Source organism: Drosophila santomea, chromosome 2R (genome assembly GCF_016746245.2).
Source record: "Drosophila santomea strain STO CAGO 1482 chromosome 2R, Prin_Dsan_1.1, whole genome shotgun sequence".
NCBI lineage: Eukaryota > Metazoa > Arthropoda > Insecta > Diptera > Drosophilidae > Drosophila > Drosophila santomea.
Window position 1 is genome coordinate 6086771 of NC_053017.2, and position 18393 is coordinate 6105163.

An 18393-nucleotide genomic window follows, 5' to 3' on the forward strand; every position below is an offset into this window, starting at 1 on the left:
AGAGTCACCCCCACATTTCACCCATCACCCTTGTCCCACCGGCGAACTTTCTTATTTGATTACTCGCAAAAAAGAAAATGCCCCCGCTCTCCGCTGTCAAATTGTGACAAACGAATTTGCACTAATTAGCATTTCTCATGTGGCCTTCACAGTGGGCGGTATCGACTAAATTATGCCCTGTAAACAATGACTTGTTATTTTATTTGTTGTGCGCGTATAAATTTAAATCAGATTAAGATATTTTATTATCGTAACGTGAACACAAAATGATTACAGTGCGAAAATGTAGGCATGATGTAGTAAGAAATTTAAGAGCTTTAGCAATTTCAAACTATGTTTAAAAAAAACCGTTAATGACGAAACATAATAGGATATCATTTTATTAAATAGGTTGTTCTATTTATTGAAAATTTACAAAACAATGTTTCTTTACTACATAGTTTTGTTCTATTTGCATTCCACAGTGCTTGCCGAAAAGTAACGGCGCAACAAAAATTCCACCAAGAACAGAAAACTAAAACAGAAGGCGCGAGAGAGAAAGGATGACAATGGCTTTGTGAAAAACAAGAGGAAGAAAGGAGGCGGAAAGAGCAGGCTTGTGGACTTAGGAGGGGAAGAGAGCGCAGCACGTGAATTGAGAACTTGCGCACGAGAGAAAAACAACAGCAATAAAAACAAATGCAAAAATACACCGCCCACGCACCCACCAAAAACGCAATGCACTTTGACTGCAGCAGAGGAATAAGCAGCGGGCCGACTGCGATGGGAACAAAAGGGTATCTGGCAAATATGTAAGTAAGAGCAGATAAAACAAAACTCAAAAAAAACCTGTAAATGATTACATTTCGTTTATAATACAATTTATTTTATTGGTGCTTTTTCTTTAAATCACAAATTTACACAAATATTTATTAACTTGAAAAGGTACGAAAAATATACAGAAACACTTTTTTACGTTAATAACTATTTATAAAATTGGTGCAACAAGCATTAAGGGTATTCAACTTAATTCTTAAAATCTTATATCTCTAATCTTATATATAATAAAAAAATAAAAATAAAAAAACTTACATAAATATGTAATGATAACCAACGTTAAAAAAAAGATTAAATTATTATATTTAACATTTAATATACTGTAAAACTTTTTTTCCTGTGCACAATTGCAATCCGTTTGCACGCAAAAAGCAAAAAAGAACAAATATGTACATATATAGTGCAACTACAACTCAAGGCAAACCATTTAGGCAGCGTTGCGGCAGAACGTAAGCAGCGACGTTGGCAGAAGACGGAAATACCAGGCGAACGATGACGAACGTAAAAACTACGCACCAAGCACAAAAACAACACCAAAACACGCCACGAAAAACAAACAAACAAGCAAGTAGAGCGAGCGAGACACATTTGGAGAGAAATACATGGTAGAGCAGTGGGAGAGAGAGAGGGATAGAAATGGGAGAGCACCTGCCCCCATTGCACCGCCCACTCGGCTAACGAGCAAACAAAACTAAACAAAAATAAATAGAAACCGAAACAGAAACACAAGAAAGGCAGCAAAATAGAAAAGCAGGAAATATTTCGAACTTATGAAGTGGGGAAAAAAGAGAAGACTTACAGCTTTGCATTTTTATTATTAATTAGTTTCCAGAAAATCCATTTGAGTGAACAAAAGTATTAACAAGGTAGTATCTGAAATAGAAATGAATAGATTTCTAGAATGTTTTTAAAACTCTTTATCTATTAAAGAAATGAAATTATGTATTACGTTCAAAAATTTTACATTATTTTACATTTTTAAAATTATTTGGTTAATAACTCATCGAGTTTAGTTAGAATATCACAATTATTTGCATGAAACATGACAGCATTCTTTGAACTTTCTTTTGTTTCATTTTTTTGTGTCTTAGGAACTTTACTACGACGTAGTAGACATTTCGTTTCATTTTGGCGCGAAGCAGATTGTGATTATTGCTTTTTATTGTTATTTTTGTTATTTTGTGTCGACCTCGGTTCGTTCAACTCGTTTTTTTTTACTGAACCGCTCCTGTCTACTTGTTTGTTTAATTTTTTGCCATTTCTGCTTCACATTTTATTTGTTTGTTTGACTCGGCTGCGCGTGTGTCGTTGTATGTGTGTGCGGCCCAAGAAGCAGCCGCCTCTCCCCACCCCCACTCCAGCCGAAACCTCCGCCCCTTCTTTTGTTGTTGCTGCCGTGTTTCTTTTGCTCTTTATCAAAACAACTGCGCAGTCGACGTCGACGTCGCGCCGCAGTCAGCCTTCACACAGCAGAGGTCGCAAATAAAGCACGCAAGAAGCTCATCATGTATCAAACACGAGATGAAAAATATTACCAAACATTAAAAATAAGAGAGTAGTTCATGTAATACCAGTTAATTACATTTAAATTTTTGAATTTGTATACATATGTATGTATGTGTCTTCTGAAATGGTCAAAACTTAGAGAACTTTTTCCCCACAGAGAGTAAGAGCTATGCTAAATACTATTGTCTTAGCCGCCCCTGTATGTCTGCCACTGTTTTTTTTTTTGGCGCGCACTGCACTGCTCTCTCTCCCGCAATCTCACTAACTCTCTCCGTCGCTCTCTTCCTCTCCACCCTCCCCCAACCAACGTTGTTGTTGTCTTAAGCATGACAAGGCACTGTAGAATTTCACAACAGGCCAAAGAGAACTTCATTACGATGTTCGTTTTGTTTTTCCACGAAACAACTGTTTACTCTGGTTCTGCTTCTTCTTCTGCCGCTGCCGCCTGTGCTCATTTCAATTCCTCTGCCGGCGCTGTAGTCGTTGTCGGCGTAGTCGTCGGCGTCGCAGTCGGTGCGTTTACAAATCGATGCCAATAGGTTTGCGACTGTTTGCCCGAAACAGTCGACGAAATCCGGTGCTCGCGAGCGGTTGTAATTAACGGTAAAGCTATAGTTGTTTCGACGCAATATTGCGCGCGTAACGGGAAAAATACGGAGCCGTAAAAGCGCAACAGCGCCTTTGAAATAGCGGTAAATATCGCCAGTACGAGTGCTTTTGCGAGAAGGATGTTTTTTATCGTCACAACCTCCTTTTGTTTGCCAAACAAGCAACAGAAAAGTGATGGCAGAACTCAACAATATCGAAATATTTTCTGAACGGTTTTTATGGACTGGAATATCAGTGTGAAATATTATTCCTTCATTTCAAATGCGGTAAAAACGGTTAAGCGTGCAACTATGTAGCTAAATACCGTTAAAAAGTTAGCCTAGTTAATTTAAAGACATAACTTAAAACAAAAAATTGTTTAAACACTGCAATACGTATGGGATTAAAATGAAGGTGCATAATAATGAATGTTGTCGAAAACTGTGTATTTTACAAATAAAAATAAATGAAGTGCTAGTACCAGAGTTTCCCTAAGTATAGTAAAACAATCTTTTAAACTGTGATGCAAAAGTATTTGTTAATATCTATTAAAATTCGCGAGTTAACTATAAAACTATACTCAAAATAAATTTCAAAATACAAACCATGAATTAGAATGGTTCAAATATGTTGAAACCTTTCGAAAACCTTGTGCAGCTTCGGAAATAAATATTTATTTTGGTTTCATAAAGAAACACCCCCAATAAGTCAACAAATTTTTCAAATTTATTACAATACACATATAACATGTGCGTTTGCGAGTGTGTCTGCGTTCGATTGTAAATTGTTTTTTATTTCATTCCGCGCGCCTTGAAATGTATTTTTAATTTTCTGTGCTCAATTTCGCGTTGGATGTTGTTTACTTTTTGCGTTGTTTAATTTGTTTTGGCCTGTGTTGTGTTTCTCTCCCTGGGTTTCTTCTTTATCCAAAATGACAAAAGGCGAAAACAAACTAAATTGTGGATAACATGGATTTTATGCAAATTCGGCGTTTTCTGATTCAGACCTTTATTTTGGCAGCGGTCGTAAACGAATTCAAAATGGTCGAAGAAATCAGTCAAATAAAGCGTGGAATATAAAAAACTGTTCAATCAAAATGCTTCGTTTAAAGATCAATTATATTATGTAACACTCGATATTAAAACGCGAAGCAATCACCGTACAGAAAGTAAAAACAAAAAGTTACGAACAACATACCTAATTTATAAATAAACATCCAACAAAATGGCAACCTAAGCATTTCCGTCCTGACTCACATTACAAGACAATAAAAACGGTGACATTTAGAAATTCCTGATAAACTCTCCATACAGTCGCACATTTTCTCGGTAATCAAATAACGAATCAAAGCTCCGAGACATGCAAATTAATTTCGAACGCAGAAAAACCCAAATTCTACAAATCGCAATCAGTAAACAACAAGAGTACGAATAGCACAACAAAATATATGACCGCAGAATTCCACGAAAATCCCTCAAAACTGTGCTACTTAAAAAAACGACGAGGTCGCACACGAAATGCAAGGGAAAGCCCCAAAAAAACCTAGCCAAAATGATATTTCGAGTATTTCCAGCCTAAAGCTACAACGGAAAATAATTGGAAAATCACTTGAAAAAAATATAGAGAGCGAAGAAGTGCGTAAAAAAAAGCAGCGTGGCGTAAAAAACAAGTTCTAAAAATAGACCAAAATGTGTCGCGTCTAAAAATTGACGCATAGTGTAGCGCAAACAACCAAAGCAAACAACTAAACACAATAAAAAAAACTCGCACACGAATAAAACACAAACAATAAAAACCACACGAAAACGAACTAAAAACAAATTAAGGTTTTATCGCCCCGTCTCTTTTCAACTCTGCTTGCTTATGGGTGTGTGTGTGTGTGTGAGAGAGAGAGAGAGAGAGAGAGAGAGAGAGAGAGCCGTGCGCGAGTTTACCGTTATGATTCATCCAGCTGTTTGCGCAGCGTAGCAATCTGCGCAAAAAGAAATACTTCTCGAACTTTTGCTTGAGAGACAAAAACCGATTACTAAACGATTTTTTTTAATAAAATTATGTGTGCTAATTCGTGTACTAAAACAGAAAGACATATATGAACTTGTAGTTATAGTTTCGGTTACTGATTTAAATCCAGTTATAAAAACCCACAAATAAGTTTACAGTTGTCAGCTTTAATATACAGTTTGATAAAAATGGTTATGCTTACCAAACCAAATTTATCATTCTAGCAAATCAAGCATTTCTTCTTAGTTTACATGTTCTGTGGGGTTTTGGTATTTCTGGTTACTAGTATAGCATATAACTGTTTGTTCTAAAAATGCATAGAAGGATCTCCCCTCCCAAAAGCCTTGATTCCTTCCAAAATCCCTAATATGCTGGCTTTTGTGCTTTGTAAGCACGAACGACAAGTGCTAAAACGTAAAGCAAATTGCGCTCGTCGCTAAAACCAGGAAGCGAAAATATACGTTCGACAAAGATTGATGTAAAAGCGAGATGCCGCATAGTATAAAGCCCCATGTGTTGGTGTTGGTGCGAGTGAAAGCGCACGTGTCCCTGGGTGCAGATTGTGTGTGTGCGAAATACACTTCCGTCTATTGTGAATGACGAGGCGCGAGCAGTTGCCTTGCCATCTTTGTTATCGTTTGTTGTTGCCTCTGCTTCGGCTTCTGTTGACTTGTGACATTTACACACACGATTACGAAGAAAAAAAATTACCACTCACGCGCTTTTCTTGGCAGAATTTTCTCCGTTTGCTGAAATTGCCGTATTTTGGCTGTACACCATAAGTCATTAAAAGAAATTTTGGTTATGGACTCTAAATTTGTACAAATGATATCCGAGGTCCAAAACTCATACATAAGAAAAAGGATGAAAAAAAAAGGATTTTTAAACTTAAACAAATTTGAAAACGTTCAAGAATGATCCAAAAATTCAAGATTTGTGCCCGTGTAAAATCAGTTACACACCGAAATGCTTATGCCTTATAAAATCTGCCTTGTCATCCACTGCGGAATTTATTCCACTGTTTAATGTGTTCTATACCTAGCTATATACTAGTGCCACTGACCTAGGCAGACGATGACGTGTGTTCTGTAAAAACTGATTATAAGAAATTGCTGGGGATTTATATAAGGGGACTTGCTGAATGGAAAATGCTGCTTTCGATTGTTTTCGCTGTTTGCCGTGATTACAAATGTCGATCAGTCAGTTACAGTTCAGATAATGACGATCGTTAGAAGCAACGCAATATCGGTTTTTGGTTTTCCCCTGCACTGAGATCTTATGAGCATTTACGGAATTTCCTCAGCAGTTCATGTGACATTAAAAAGATAAAGCTACGTCACGGCAACAGGTTATTTCATAATTTTGCGTCACATCATGGTTTAGATAAAATTTCGCCTAATCTACCCTTTGAGAAGTCCCCGATAAGCTCGAATGCCGAGTTTATTTTTGGCTGTAGGAGCAGATACAATAGTTGGGATAATAGTATGGATAAGAATGAGGCTAATAGCGCTGTAGAATGGCGTACAATAAGTTTATTGCGAAATAGTTTTGAATTATACTATATAAGTAAATTGAAAGTTAATGTAATAACTAAATACTTACGCAACTGTAATTGCCTCAGTAAACAATAAAGGAATTTGCTATATGCCCGTTTTGTTTTCAAACCAATTACGAAAATCGGAGTTAAATGTTAGAATTTTAAAATATGTACTTTATTTTCCCTTCCGCACAATCAACTTCTGCCCTCCTCCGTGAACATAAAATGTCATTCGGAATTTATCAATTAGATGTCAAATCAAATAAAAATCCCAGCAATTATCACGTTGACTGCCACCGCACTTACAACTAAAACTATCGCAATAGAGTGGCCTATGGGGCCTATTTCTGTAGGGTGATGATGATTGCCTTAGGTTTCGAAGCTTGTGGTTGTTAAGTTTGCTTGACCATGTGCTTGGCTTTGTTGTTGGCCAGAAAATTTCCCATTTCTGATTAACACCTCGACGCACAAAATAAGTTAACAGGGAGCATAGACCCGAATGAAACGAAATCATAATACAATGACCAATGGCGATCGATTCGATGTACATACATATGTATTTGGCCGCAAACAGCTCGCTGAAAATGTTTCAAGTGGTGAATGAGTGTGTGAAATGACTCATGGCTATCATTCGACTCAGGGACGGAATGTTTGACGTGCGGGAAAAACCCAGTGATAACGTAAATAAAACAAAATATGTTAAATCAAACTTGTTTTCGCCGCTTTCAAATTTAGTATTTATTTAGAAAAGTCGTATGAGTTGCTTAGGAGTAGGAAACTATTTTATAAAACTATAGGGGATACTTAGATAATTAATTTTGTCATTGTTTTTTTTCTTTTCAGTTAATGAAAAGTAGTAAACACAGTGCTAAATGAAAGATAATGAGACGCAGTCGACAGGACCCAAGAAGACGATGTTGATTGAGTGCATTTCACGTGACATTCCCTGAGAGTCAGCTTCAGAAATCGCTAGAAAGCTGAAGTAAAGCTCAAGTGACGAGCTCGACTGCATAGCTCTGTACATACATATATAGTAACATATTTAAAGCAACCAAGCAATCCATCGATCGGTTGAGAGGCGTGGCAAATGAACTTCAATCCGGCCAGCGTGGTAGCCGCCGCAGCAGCAGCCGCACATCAGACGTCCCATCTGCACCATCATCATCACCACCACCATCCGTATTTAAGCCACCCGCAATTGCAGAACCACCAAAACGTCACCCGGCCACAAGCACAGCAACAACAGCTGATTCCACTGCCCGTCGGCGTAGGAGGAAGTTTACCAGTGGGTGGTGGCACTGGCAGTGGTGGCGGCGGCGGCGGCGATACATCGCCCAAAATCATGGAGTGGACCAACGACGATGCTCTGGAGCTGATTGAGCAGTATCGCTGCCATACAGAGCTCTGGAATCGCGCCGATCCCAAGTATAAGGATAAACTATGCCGATTCCGGGCGTGGTCGGAAATAGCCGAGCGTTTTGGTTGCAGCAAGGCGGAGGTTGAGCGGAAGATGAACGTGCTCCTCACGCAGTATCGCCGCGAGAAGCACAAAATGTTCGTGAAGATATACCAGGGCATCCAGCCCAATCCGTCCAAGTGGTATGCCTTCAAGCGATTCGATTTCATGGAGGCGGGCGGCGGAAGCCTAAGCGGCGGTGGATCCGCTGGCTCCGGTGTTAATGCTCCCAGCGGCAACCTGGTGCCGAATCCCGTTTCCTCATCCGCAGCGGCTGCAGCCCACAACGGGCTGAACGGACTGGCTGCCGCGGCAGCGGCCTACGAGAGCGGTACGATTGCAGCGGCGGGCAACGGAGGAGCACCACCCACTGTGCCAGGTGGCGGAGCACCTGGCTCTCAGACCGTCATGCAGCACAGACGCATCAAGACCAAAGAGCTGAAATATTTCGGAGCGGTAAGCAATTGCTTTAGTTTAAAAAAATTCCATTAACTTTCATCAAATGACGGACGTCGAGCACAAAAGTTTTGAAAAACCCCGGATTAGGAATTTACCAAAATTTGTGTTATTTATCAATTCATTTGATTGAAAGCAAATCAGGTGGGTTATACAGCTCAATATTAAATGGTTCTAATTACTTAAGGTGTTTTAAGGTGTTGAACTAATAAACATATGTATGTAGATTATGGTGGAAACTTGAAATACTCATCAATTCATCACCATAGCTGGATTGTAGAAAAAAAACGTTTTTAATCAACGATTTGTATTTCATTGAGTAGAGTTACGCTCTTATCTTATTTGTACACATTTATGTACATATGTATGTCTATTAATGTACCAAAAACCAAAGTCCACATTTAGAAATGATGAAAAATTAAAACAGATCTTAACCCAAAAAGGTACATTTTAATCCTTAAATTCGCCCGAAATATTGAGTGATGTAAAACAAAATCGTATTAAGCAAACATATCCACGCTTTTTATTTATTTCCGACGAAAAAATTTGACTTCTACAAAATTGAAAAGTGTCATTGGGAAACAAGCATTAGCAAACCACAAGGGCAATCGCATTTTTGGCGAAATCGTTGGATATTTCATACGAATCTATTTATTTCATTATATTCCCTAGAACTCTTATCAAAATCAAATTCAATAGAAATAGTTTTCAGCATTAGAGGACCACACGTGTGACGTGTGAGCAATTTTCCAGCATAGCAACCAATATTTATTTTACACACTATATTTTATGTATATTTTTGGAAGCTTATCACTTCAATTGAATATTTTAAAGGCAAACATGCATTTCTAGTGTTAATTTCAATCAAAACAACGACTTGGAGTTAACTGTGAAATGAAAAAGAGAGAGAGAGTGTCGGCATAAGAGAGACGCACTCGGGCTCCACTCTCTTTGGCGCTGGCGCTCAGGCAAACATGTGCGCAAGTGACTTGCTGTTTCTGCACTGGCCTCACTCTCCGGCGCTCTCGCTCTCTCTTTGGTGGGAGTGTTGGTGTGCTTGGCTTGTTTGTGCTCTTTTTCGTTGTTGACGATCAAAACAGAATTAAAATTTTACGCATAAATTTTTCTTAGAAATGCGCAGTGGTGTGTGTGCGAGGCATTGTCCCCAGCTCTCTCCCGCACCCGCACCCCCTCCTTCTTCTTCACCCTCTCCTTCCTTCCCGCTCTCCCGCACTGTCTGCTTGCTTGCTGTTGCTCGTACTTTTGTTGTTTTTATATGCGTTGTCGCGCCAGGCAAGCAAAAAGTGTGCGAGGGGGAAGGAAGGGGGTGTCTTGGGACTGGGGGGCCCTGACATTTCGTCGCCGAACTCTTATTCGTCTTCTCCTTCGCCTCTTGTTGTCGTTGTTGTTTCTGTTTCTCTGAATGATGAAATGTTTGTTTTGCACGGCGAAATGTGTTGGCGACTGCGACGCAGGCAGAGAAGGCACAGCACTTGCTACGGTGATTTTTTCACGGGTTTCGTTTTCCTCCGTTTGGTTATCTGAGTATCCTAACATAACTGTAAGGTCGGGATTACCTGTGAGGCTATCAATTATCCACTTCATAAGCAGGACCAATTGTAAGAGTTCATATGCATTCTTCAGTGCATATATGTATCTTTAATTTTAGTAATATTTGGGCGAACTATATGGATATAATTAATAGATAATCTTAACTTAGAAATGGGAAATTTGCTTAAGCAAAGACAACTGTTTGGTATCGGTTAGCTAACTGAAAAGATAAAGTGCAAATCGTATGTACTCAATTAATACTGTGCTTAATCGGATTCCAGTGACGTATTTAAATTAATTAACAAAACCATAGTAGCTATCGACTTTTAACCAATTTATGAATTATACTCACTGGCAACTTCGGCTCTCCAAACTCCGCTCTGAACTGGCTCTTTGTTTTGCTGTTGCTGTAGTGACGTTTTGTTTTGTGGTTACCCGGTGGACACCACCTTACCTCCCTCCCTCTCCCCGAAAACACCCCTGAGTCGTGATTCGCTGAAAGCTTTTGTTTTTACTTGGCTCCGTTGTTTGTCAGACTTATCAAAACAAAATGCCAGGAGTTGTAGCTGTGCTCGCCGCCTCTTCTTCCTTTTTTGCTGGTTTTTTGCTGCCGTTTCTAGAAAACAAATGAAATTTTTGCAAGGCAAAGAATATAAAACTTGGCGCCTGGACTTTTTCTCAGTTTTTTGTTTTCATTTTTCCTTCTCCTTTTACTAGGGAGTGGGCGGCATGGGTAGATCGGGGGCGTGGCTCGGCTAAATGCATGCAACTTGTTTGTCCGAGTCATGTCACCTTTGGTTTTCCGGTTTTGTTGTCCCCAAAACAAATTTTTGGCACTTAGGGCCATCAAAATAGAGCTGTTCAAAAAAAATTATATTTAAAGAAAAAATAATAATAATTTGTTTAAAACATTTATTTTTGAAGGCTATAATCATCTGATTTCTTTCTTAAATTAAATCAAATTGCTGGTTGCCTGCTTACTTTATTTATGTTAAACGTCTTAACTAAAGGTATAAATGACGCAATAAATATATTTTGTTTTTGATGATTAATTTTCTTTTATTTTATATTTTCTTTCATAAATTGATTCATATTTATCCCATTCTTACTATTTTGAAGGGCGGAGGTTCCCATACTCTAATTCGTTTAATGCCTGGGTCTGATTTTTTTTTGGGGTTTTCTTTATTCCACTTTGGACAGTAGAAAATCGGTTCACACTGGACGTGCTCCCCTTTTAATCCACTCCCAATGAAATTTTTTTAAAACTTTTTTCTACTACCACTGCTCCCGTTTTTGTGTTTTGGTTTGGCTTTGGTCTCGTGTTGTTTTTCTGTTTCTGCGTCATTATTATTTGCGTGTGCAGTCACTAACAACGGCGCCCACGCCCCCTTTTCAGAGCGCCCACCTACGAACAGAGCACCCTCCCACCCACAAACGCCACCCACGCCCACCGCCCACTTATTGTTATGTATTTTTGTTCATATTTTGCAATTGTTTTGCTCTGCGGTATTTTCCTTAAGACAAGTGAACAAGAAAAACAAAAACAAGGTGAAGCCCAAGACGAGCTGGTGTTTTTGTTGTTGTTTTGGTTGTTGTCCCGCAATGTTGTGGCTAGCAAACGACTCACGCACTGCCTCACATTCACCACCCACAATTTGCACCACAACCTGGAACACCTGCAAAAAAAAAATACATTTTTAGCTTGAAAAAAGCATGTTGATTGTAGATACTATTATAATTAATATATGTATTTTTATTTGTCTATATATTCGTAGTTCTTTGGGAACAGAAAATCCTTTGATAGTTAACAATGATTCATTTGCATAAGCTTTATAATCATATAATCTTCAGTTAAGATATGAAGTAAACTGGGTTCTTTAGGAAAACATTAAACGACTTTAAATTTGTAGAAATTTTAAACTATAGTGCTATAGTGCTGTTGATGATTTATTTGCATTACCCTTATAGTTCTATTATGTTTGGTCAGTTAAGATAAAAAGTCAATTGGATTCTGTACAAATGCATTTAATAAGTTAATAATTAATAGTTTAATAATAATCGACACCAAATTTGAAGTTCATTTATGTTTTGCACGCTCGCCAGCTTGAAGTTGTTTCGTTTTTTCGAGTGTAGTTTTCTCTTGTTTGTGTTTCCTACTGTTGTTGTAGCAGTAGCCGAGTATCAAGCTGTTGTTGTAATTCGCGTTGTTTTGTTTTCCCTCGCATTGCCTGCCTATAAACCACCCACTTCCCACCCCCGCGGGAGTGGAATGAAAAGTGCAAGGCAAATATGCAGCAACTGCGACGCCGGCAGCGAAGTCAGCGTTTGTTTTTGTTTACTCATTCATTGCAAAGTTGTTTAGAACCGAGCGCGCAGCGTATGGTTTTTTTTTATGAATAAGTACGTACATGTATGTGTGCAGTATGTAGATGGTAATGATGATAGTGATGATGATAGAGAATAGGGCTTGTTGTAGAGGGCGGCAAATCTGGGGCTATCTGTTGGAAAATGCGCGTGGAATTCGCTGCAGTTTCTTACCATCTGAAGTTTGGATTCCAAACTCATGCAAGACTTCTGGAGTTTTTGGTGCTGGTGCGTAAAGAAATTGAGCTCTTTTGGATGGCCCTGGCATAATAATGACCCTAAAAATCGTTCATGCGAATTAGTCATTTAAAACGACTTGAAGGTATTTTAATGTTTTTAGAAGACTTACAAAATGGTCAAATTATAAGATGGAACTCTAAAAATCATAGTACCTGTAAATAGATTATACAAAATAAACAGTTTTTGATTCTAGATTCCCGTTTGGGCGCAGTTCGAACAATAAGGAAAAGCAGATGGAGTTCCCGGAAAACAAGTGTTTTAAGTGTTTTTTTCGTGGGCCATGACAGCTCTAGAAATCGTACCTTAGTCATACTATGTATACGAGTTGATAAAATTCAGGTTCGAATAAATTTCAAAGATGTGTGGGAATAGTGGGGAACTTTCCCAGCATTAGGGAGCAGAGCTTTCTGGGGATTAACCCGTTAACCGAGACACTTGGCAACTCTGGTATTGGCACCTGCCAGGTGACGAAGTCATCTTACACACACACACACACACACACACATAACCCTGCGCACACCGCAATGCATTTTCAATTGCAATTTGTTCCACTGTTAATTTTACGACTCCCCTTTCCAGTGTAAATCCCCCACTTTAGTCGGCGGTGAAGAAGGGGGGTTGGGGGCTTTGTTTGCGGCGCTTGCGCTTGCGGTTTTCATGGCAGTTTCATTAATGTTAGTGTAGCAGTTATTTTTGTTGTTGCTGCGGTGTATGCGCTTTTGCAAAAATATCGCCGTCGTACTACAAAAACATTGGCGTGAGCAGCCGGATAGATACAGTCCAAACTCGCTAACTGCAGCTTCTTGGAAAAATACTCCTTTGCGAAAACAGATTTCTCAATTAAATATGCAAGTTGGCGTTTCTTGAGATATGATACATCCGTACAATAATCTTTCTAACTTTTTATAGTTACCAGCAGCACAGTGTAAACTTTGAAAATTTTGTTTTAATAACGATCTTGAAGTACAATACCAATTATTAATCTAATTATTTAAATAAAATCCGTTTTTTAAAAAGAGTTTGGTATGCTTTACTGTAGCTGTGGAAAGAGGTAGCCCGCGACAAATGTGAATGGGGCGGTGCGGAGAAAGGGGGCGGGGGAGAGTGGTACAGGGGGCCAAAGGGGGCGGTGGTGGGACTGGGCGGATTTCGTGCCAAAGGAGTAGAAGCAGCGACGACGACGCGTAGTTTGTGTAGTGTGTTATTTATTCATTGGATTGGATGATAATCAGTTTGTTTACATTTTTCAGTTGCACACACAATCCGAACGAAAGAGCGAAAGAGCGAGCGGGCGCGAGTGTGGGTGGGAGCGAGAGAGGGCAAGTTCATTCTCATGTCTGTTTTATTTTATTTGCCTTAACAAAATAATAATACAGACATGCAAACACGCACACAGCGCACTAACACACCCGTAAGCACACACACACACACGCACGCACACTCTGCTCCAAATGCGTAAACAACAAAAGCAGCTGCAACAACAATAGCAACACGCAGCGGGAACGAGATGGCGATAGTGGTGGAGGGATGGGGGCTGGGTGGATGGGCTGATGGGGCGGTGTAGTTGAGGAAACTTAAAAACAGCAGCGGGGGCAACAACAAATAAACAACCCAGGTTGAACTCTTATTCTCGGGATGCCCCAAAAGGCAAAATTCGATTTTTGACATTTGTAGGCGTTTGACGGCAAGTAATGGAAATCGAATTCGAATCGAATTCAAATATAAAGGCAAAAACATTTATGTATTTTCAATGAGAAATGTACAAAATCTTAGATCGACACTTTTGACAGCAATGTGTTTAAATATTTCCAAAGAAATGTAATTTTGTAAAACAATAGAGCGTTGTGGGGTCGGTACTTCCAAAATGTTAGTGCCCAACCGCTTTTATCTCAGCATTTTGATGGAAAGTTCTAGGCGAAAAAAAGGCAAAATCAAAGAGATCGTCGCAGACAGAAAGGGATGGCACTAGCCAGGGTGGAGCGGGAGGAAAGAGACAGGGAGCGCTCACTTTGATCGCTGCTGACCACATTCAACTTTTTATTGTAGTTGTTGCTGTTTTATTTTCGTGTGAGGCCCCAAACGTGGGGTAGGTTAATGCTAATGCCTCGCCTGACCATTAAAAACCCTCTCTATGCACATAACTCTCCATCTGTCTATCCCACTCTTTGGGTTCCTCTAGACGTAGAATTTGGATTCTTCGGCATTCTCTTTCGCGTGTCAGAAGACTCTCTGCGAAATAATGCTGACATTTGCAAAGTTTTCACAAAAGACAACAGCAAACAACCATATTAAATTGGATGTTCGGATTTAATTTTCAGTTTAATAATTTGTACTTAAGTAATTTTAATTCACAAATTCGGATTAAAAAAGTGTAAAGGTGAAAAATAAGTTAAGTTTTGAACAATCAAAATTAATTTGTTTTGTTATTTCCTAAGTTTTCGATAAATAGACAGTTATTTCCGTTTTATCTGCCTCTTAATGAGTCAGTCACCAACACTTTGGTAAGAAAAAGCACGTTTCTCTTAAACCGTTCTCTTCAATTCACAGTTTTTTACTCTCTCTCTCTCACACTTGTTCTCTCCCGTGCTCGCACGTTATTCGGCTGTTCGAAAATTTGTACTACGCCGCTAGAATAATTTCGGACAAAAATATTACGAGTTCGAGTCGCGTTGTCGTCGCTTTCGCACACAGCAAACAAAAAAAGGTCTAGCTACAACAAGTTTAAATAGCGATCCTCAGCAAAAGCAACAGGCGAAATGCATTATCAAAACACTAATAATAATAATAACAATATCATTAATCTGAGATCACCTGCTATGCCACATCGAATTCCCCCGGAATCGGTAGCCACTACAAACTCTACAAACGTAAGTTTCAGCATTATTTAGTTTGCCGGAAAGCGAGGCACTTTCGAAGGGCGATTGTTTGGAAAGTTCGCGCACTTTGCCACCTGTGTGTGTGTTGTTATGATACCCTACCCGAAGGGTGTTTCAATTTAACCAGAACTTAAATTCCTTAATTAACATACATATGCATTTGGTGTTGTTTTGCTGCAGCATACAAACTTTGCTATTATATTAATATAACAATATACCATAAAACAAACATTTGATTTATAACATTCATCATCGTTAAATGTATATCACTTAATATCCATAGCTCGGTTAGGTTCAGAAAAATATTATTATTCGTACAAGAGCATACAAACTTCTCCAGTCTCAACTTTCTTTCGTCTTGTTTTGATTTTTTTTGCTTTGCTTTTTTCACCTGTGTGCGTGCGTGTGTCTGCTAATTTGTTTTGATCGCTTCGTGTGTTTGCCATATATAGATATACAAACATACATATATCTAAAGGCAATAGCAACAAAAACTCGATCTGAGCGCAGTCAAATTATTATTTATTTACCATTATTATCATAATTTGGACCTACTTCGCACTCTTTCTGCCTTAATTTATGTTTCGAATTCACTCAAAACTGTGACAAAAACAACTTTTCGCCGAGAATTTGACCGGCATTGGAATGCGATGAGAAAAAACAGAATCTGAAATTTCTCATTCAATTGGTTTTGGGGACATTGATTAGCATTATTTTATGCAAATTGCTTTCGACTTTTAACGCGACAAAATTAAATGTTCTCCACAATTTGCTAAGAAAAAGACGTAAATCTCTTCAATTCTCTCGAACTGTTAGAAATTGTATTAAACTTTGTTACTTTATTAATTCAAGGAAATATGATTTTAAGAAGTTTACTCATATTACAAAAACAAAAAGTTCAAACAGAAACACGAAACTTCCTTTAGGTCAGAAATTTCCAATCAAATACAAATGCGCCTTTGTATCATGATATTGCAAAAATATATCACGATACTTTAAATAGCGCTGAGCCAGTATGATTTCACTAAACAATCATCGAAACACTTTCGTTTTAAAAACCGATTTCCCTGCTATCTCGACAATTTATTAGAAACCCAGTTATGGCACATTTTGTTCCACTATCGGGTCTATTAACATACTCCATTTCGATAAGAGTTAAGCAATTGAAGATGAATATTCATTCATATATATTCTAAAAACTTTGTGGTTTGACTTTGATTCGATTTTGAAACTGAAGAACAGAATTTCCCACTTTGCACTTAATAATTTAATGGGCTCCGCATTAGTTGCTTATCTTAATGGTCCAATCTTTTGGACTGCGTCACGATGACGAAGTGAGGAACCTTTGTACACCAGCCTGGAAATGCCCTATCTCTAATCTCTTCGTGCCCGTTCCGTTTCTGTACTTTCAGATGGGCCTGAACATACCCATGTTGATAGCGAGCAGCCAGACGCTGGACAGTTGGAATACAGCGGGTCAGTACTCGCCGCCGATATCGGGCTCCGGCGGCGGTGGCTCGGAGCGAGGAGGAAGTGGTGGAGGTGGTGGCGGAGGTGGCGGAGTGCCGCCACAGCAACTGCGAGTTCCCCTGCCCATGAGCTATCATGGCGGACCTGGTGGTGGCAGCAGCAGTAGTGATTTCCAGCAGAGTCCTCTGAAGACCATGGACACCTCGGACAATGAGGACAACAACAATACCAAGGAGGACGTGGCGGCGGCCGCGGCACTGGGACAACTGGCTGCCAAGGTCGAGCTGCGATCTCCGGCGGGCGGAGGTCCTGGCGGCGGCGGGTCGAGTAGTAGGGACGCCAATGATCTGGCCAGCGATCCCATCAAGTCCGACCGCACTCTAAGCGAAGCTGGCAGCAGTCCCATACCGAATACCAACATGCACGAGGCGCACAAGAATCACCTGCTTAACAGTCCCGCCGGCGGAAGGGCGGTCACGCCAAGGCAGGCGCATGAGCAGCTGCACCACCATCCGCACACGCAGCACCACCTGCAACAGCAGCAGCAACAGCTGCAGCAGCAGCAGCAACAGCAGCAGTTGCAACAGCAACAGCAGCAACTGCAACAGCATCAGCAGCAGCAGCAGTTGCATCACGGCCACGACGAATTGGACATCAAGCAGGAGTTGGTGGACTATTTCCATGGCCAAGCGGCTGGTGGTGGCGGTGGTGGTGTTGTCGGACCTGCACCACCGCCACCACCCGAATCGCATCGTTCCTATAGCTCAGCGGGCGAGGAGAGTCGCCTTCAGTTGGCGGACATGGCCCAGGACCTGAGAGTCGCCCAGGCGAAGGCCAATTTCGGTGCTTTCATCCTGCCACCCAGAGGCAGTGACGCCAGCACAACCGCCATGCCCTTAAATATGCGAAAGCTTACCGGTGCCGGCAGTGCGGGGCATATGCTAATGAATTCTCTGCTGGGCTCCAGGGAGAGCATGTCGGACGGCGAGGAACCCGATCCGGATAACGATGAGGCCACCGAATCGGCCGCCAGTCCGGGGCACATAAAGAGCAGTGTTTCTGCCCAGGCGGCCGTTGCAGCGTCCGCCTTTTACGCAGAGTCCCTGAATCGGGATGATTGCGATTTCATTGGCTCGAACGTGTCCCTCAAACTGCGAGCCATGGACCGCACGCAGCGGATCATTGCGGAGAAGCTGATCAGCGAAGTCTTGTACTACGGGCAATTCAACGAGCTGGAACGCTCTGCCCGGATACAGCCCAAGTGACAGTGGCGCCCCAAGAAGTGGACGGCAGCAATGGGGAACGGAAGTAGTGGGGCCGTGGGTCTGGGCCTGGGCATCGGTGTGGGTTTGAGCAGGATCAGGCTGGGCAGGAGCCTCCTCGCCCCGCAGCATGGCAAGTGAATTCCATTTGAAATAGTCAACAGAGAGGGTAGGCAAATACAGAAACCAATTCAGAAAACAGTACAACTTATTTTTAGTTTGGCCAGGATCGGGGTCACCACTTGTACAAAGCTTGGCTTGAACGGGGGC

At 40.5% G+C, this 18393-nt stretch overlaps 1 protein-coding gene across 3 annotated transcripts; it reads left to right on the forward strand.

Annotated features, from left to right (window-relative positions):
* Nucleotides 1-2859: 2859 nt before the first annotated feature.
* On the forward strand, nucleotides 2860-18313 carry LOC120445666 (probable serine/threonine-protein kinase DDB_G0267686). 3 transcript variants are annotated; one of them, XM_039626212.2, is made up of 3 exons: nucleotides 2860-3014; nucleotides 7292-8360; nucleotides 16804-18313. In XM_039626212.2, the coding sequence occupies exons 2-3, from the start codon at nucleotides 7536-7538 to the stop codon at nucleotides 18124-18126; spliced, it is 2148 nt and encodes a 715-aa protein (XP_039482146.1). In that variant the 5' UTR covers nucleotides 2860-3014; nucleotides 7292-7535; the 3' UTR covers nucleotides 18127-18313. The 3 variants fall into 3 exon arrangements, with proteins under 3 accessions (XP_039482146.1, XP_039482147.1, XP_039482148.1); XM_039626213.1 differs by lacking the exon at nucleotides 2860-3014 and adding an exon at nucleotides 3308-3324; XM_039626214.1 differs by lacking the exons at nucleotides 2860-3014; nucleotides 7292-8360 and adding an exon at nucleotides 15181-15382.
* Nucleotides 18314-18393: the final 80 nt, after the last annotated feature.

What these genes read in the sequence shown, in the direction of transcription:
- LOC120445666 (XM_039626212.2), top strand. Translation starts at nt 7,536, where the DNA reads ATGAACTTCAATCCGGCCAGCGTGGTAGCCGCCGCAGCAGCAGCCGCA. An exon ending in AGCTGAAATATTTCGGAGCG is followed by an intron (nt 8,361 to 16,803) that starts GTAAGCAATTGC and finishes CTGTACTTTCAG; the next exon opens with ATGGGCCTGAACATACCCAT.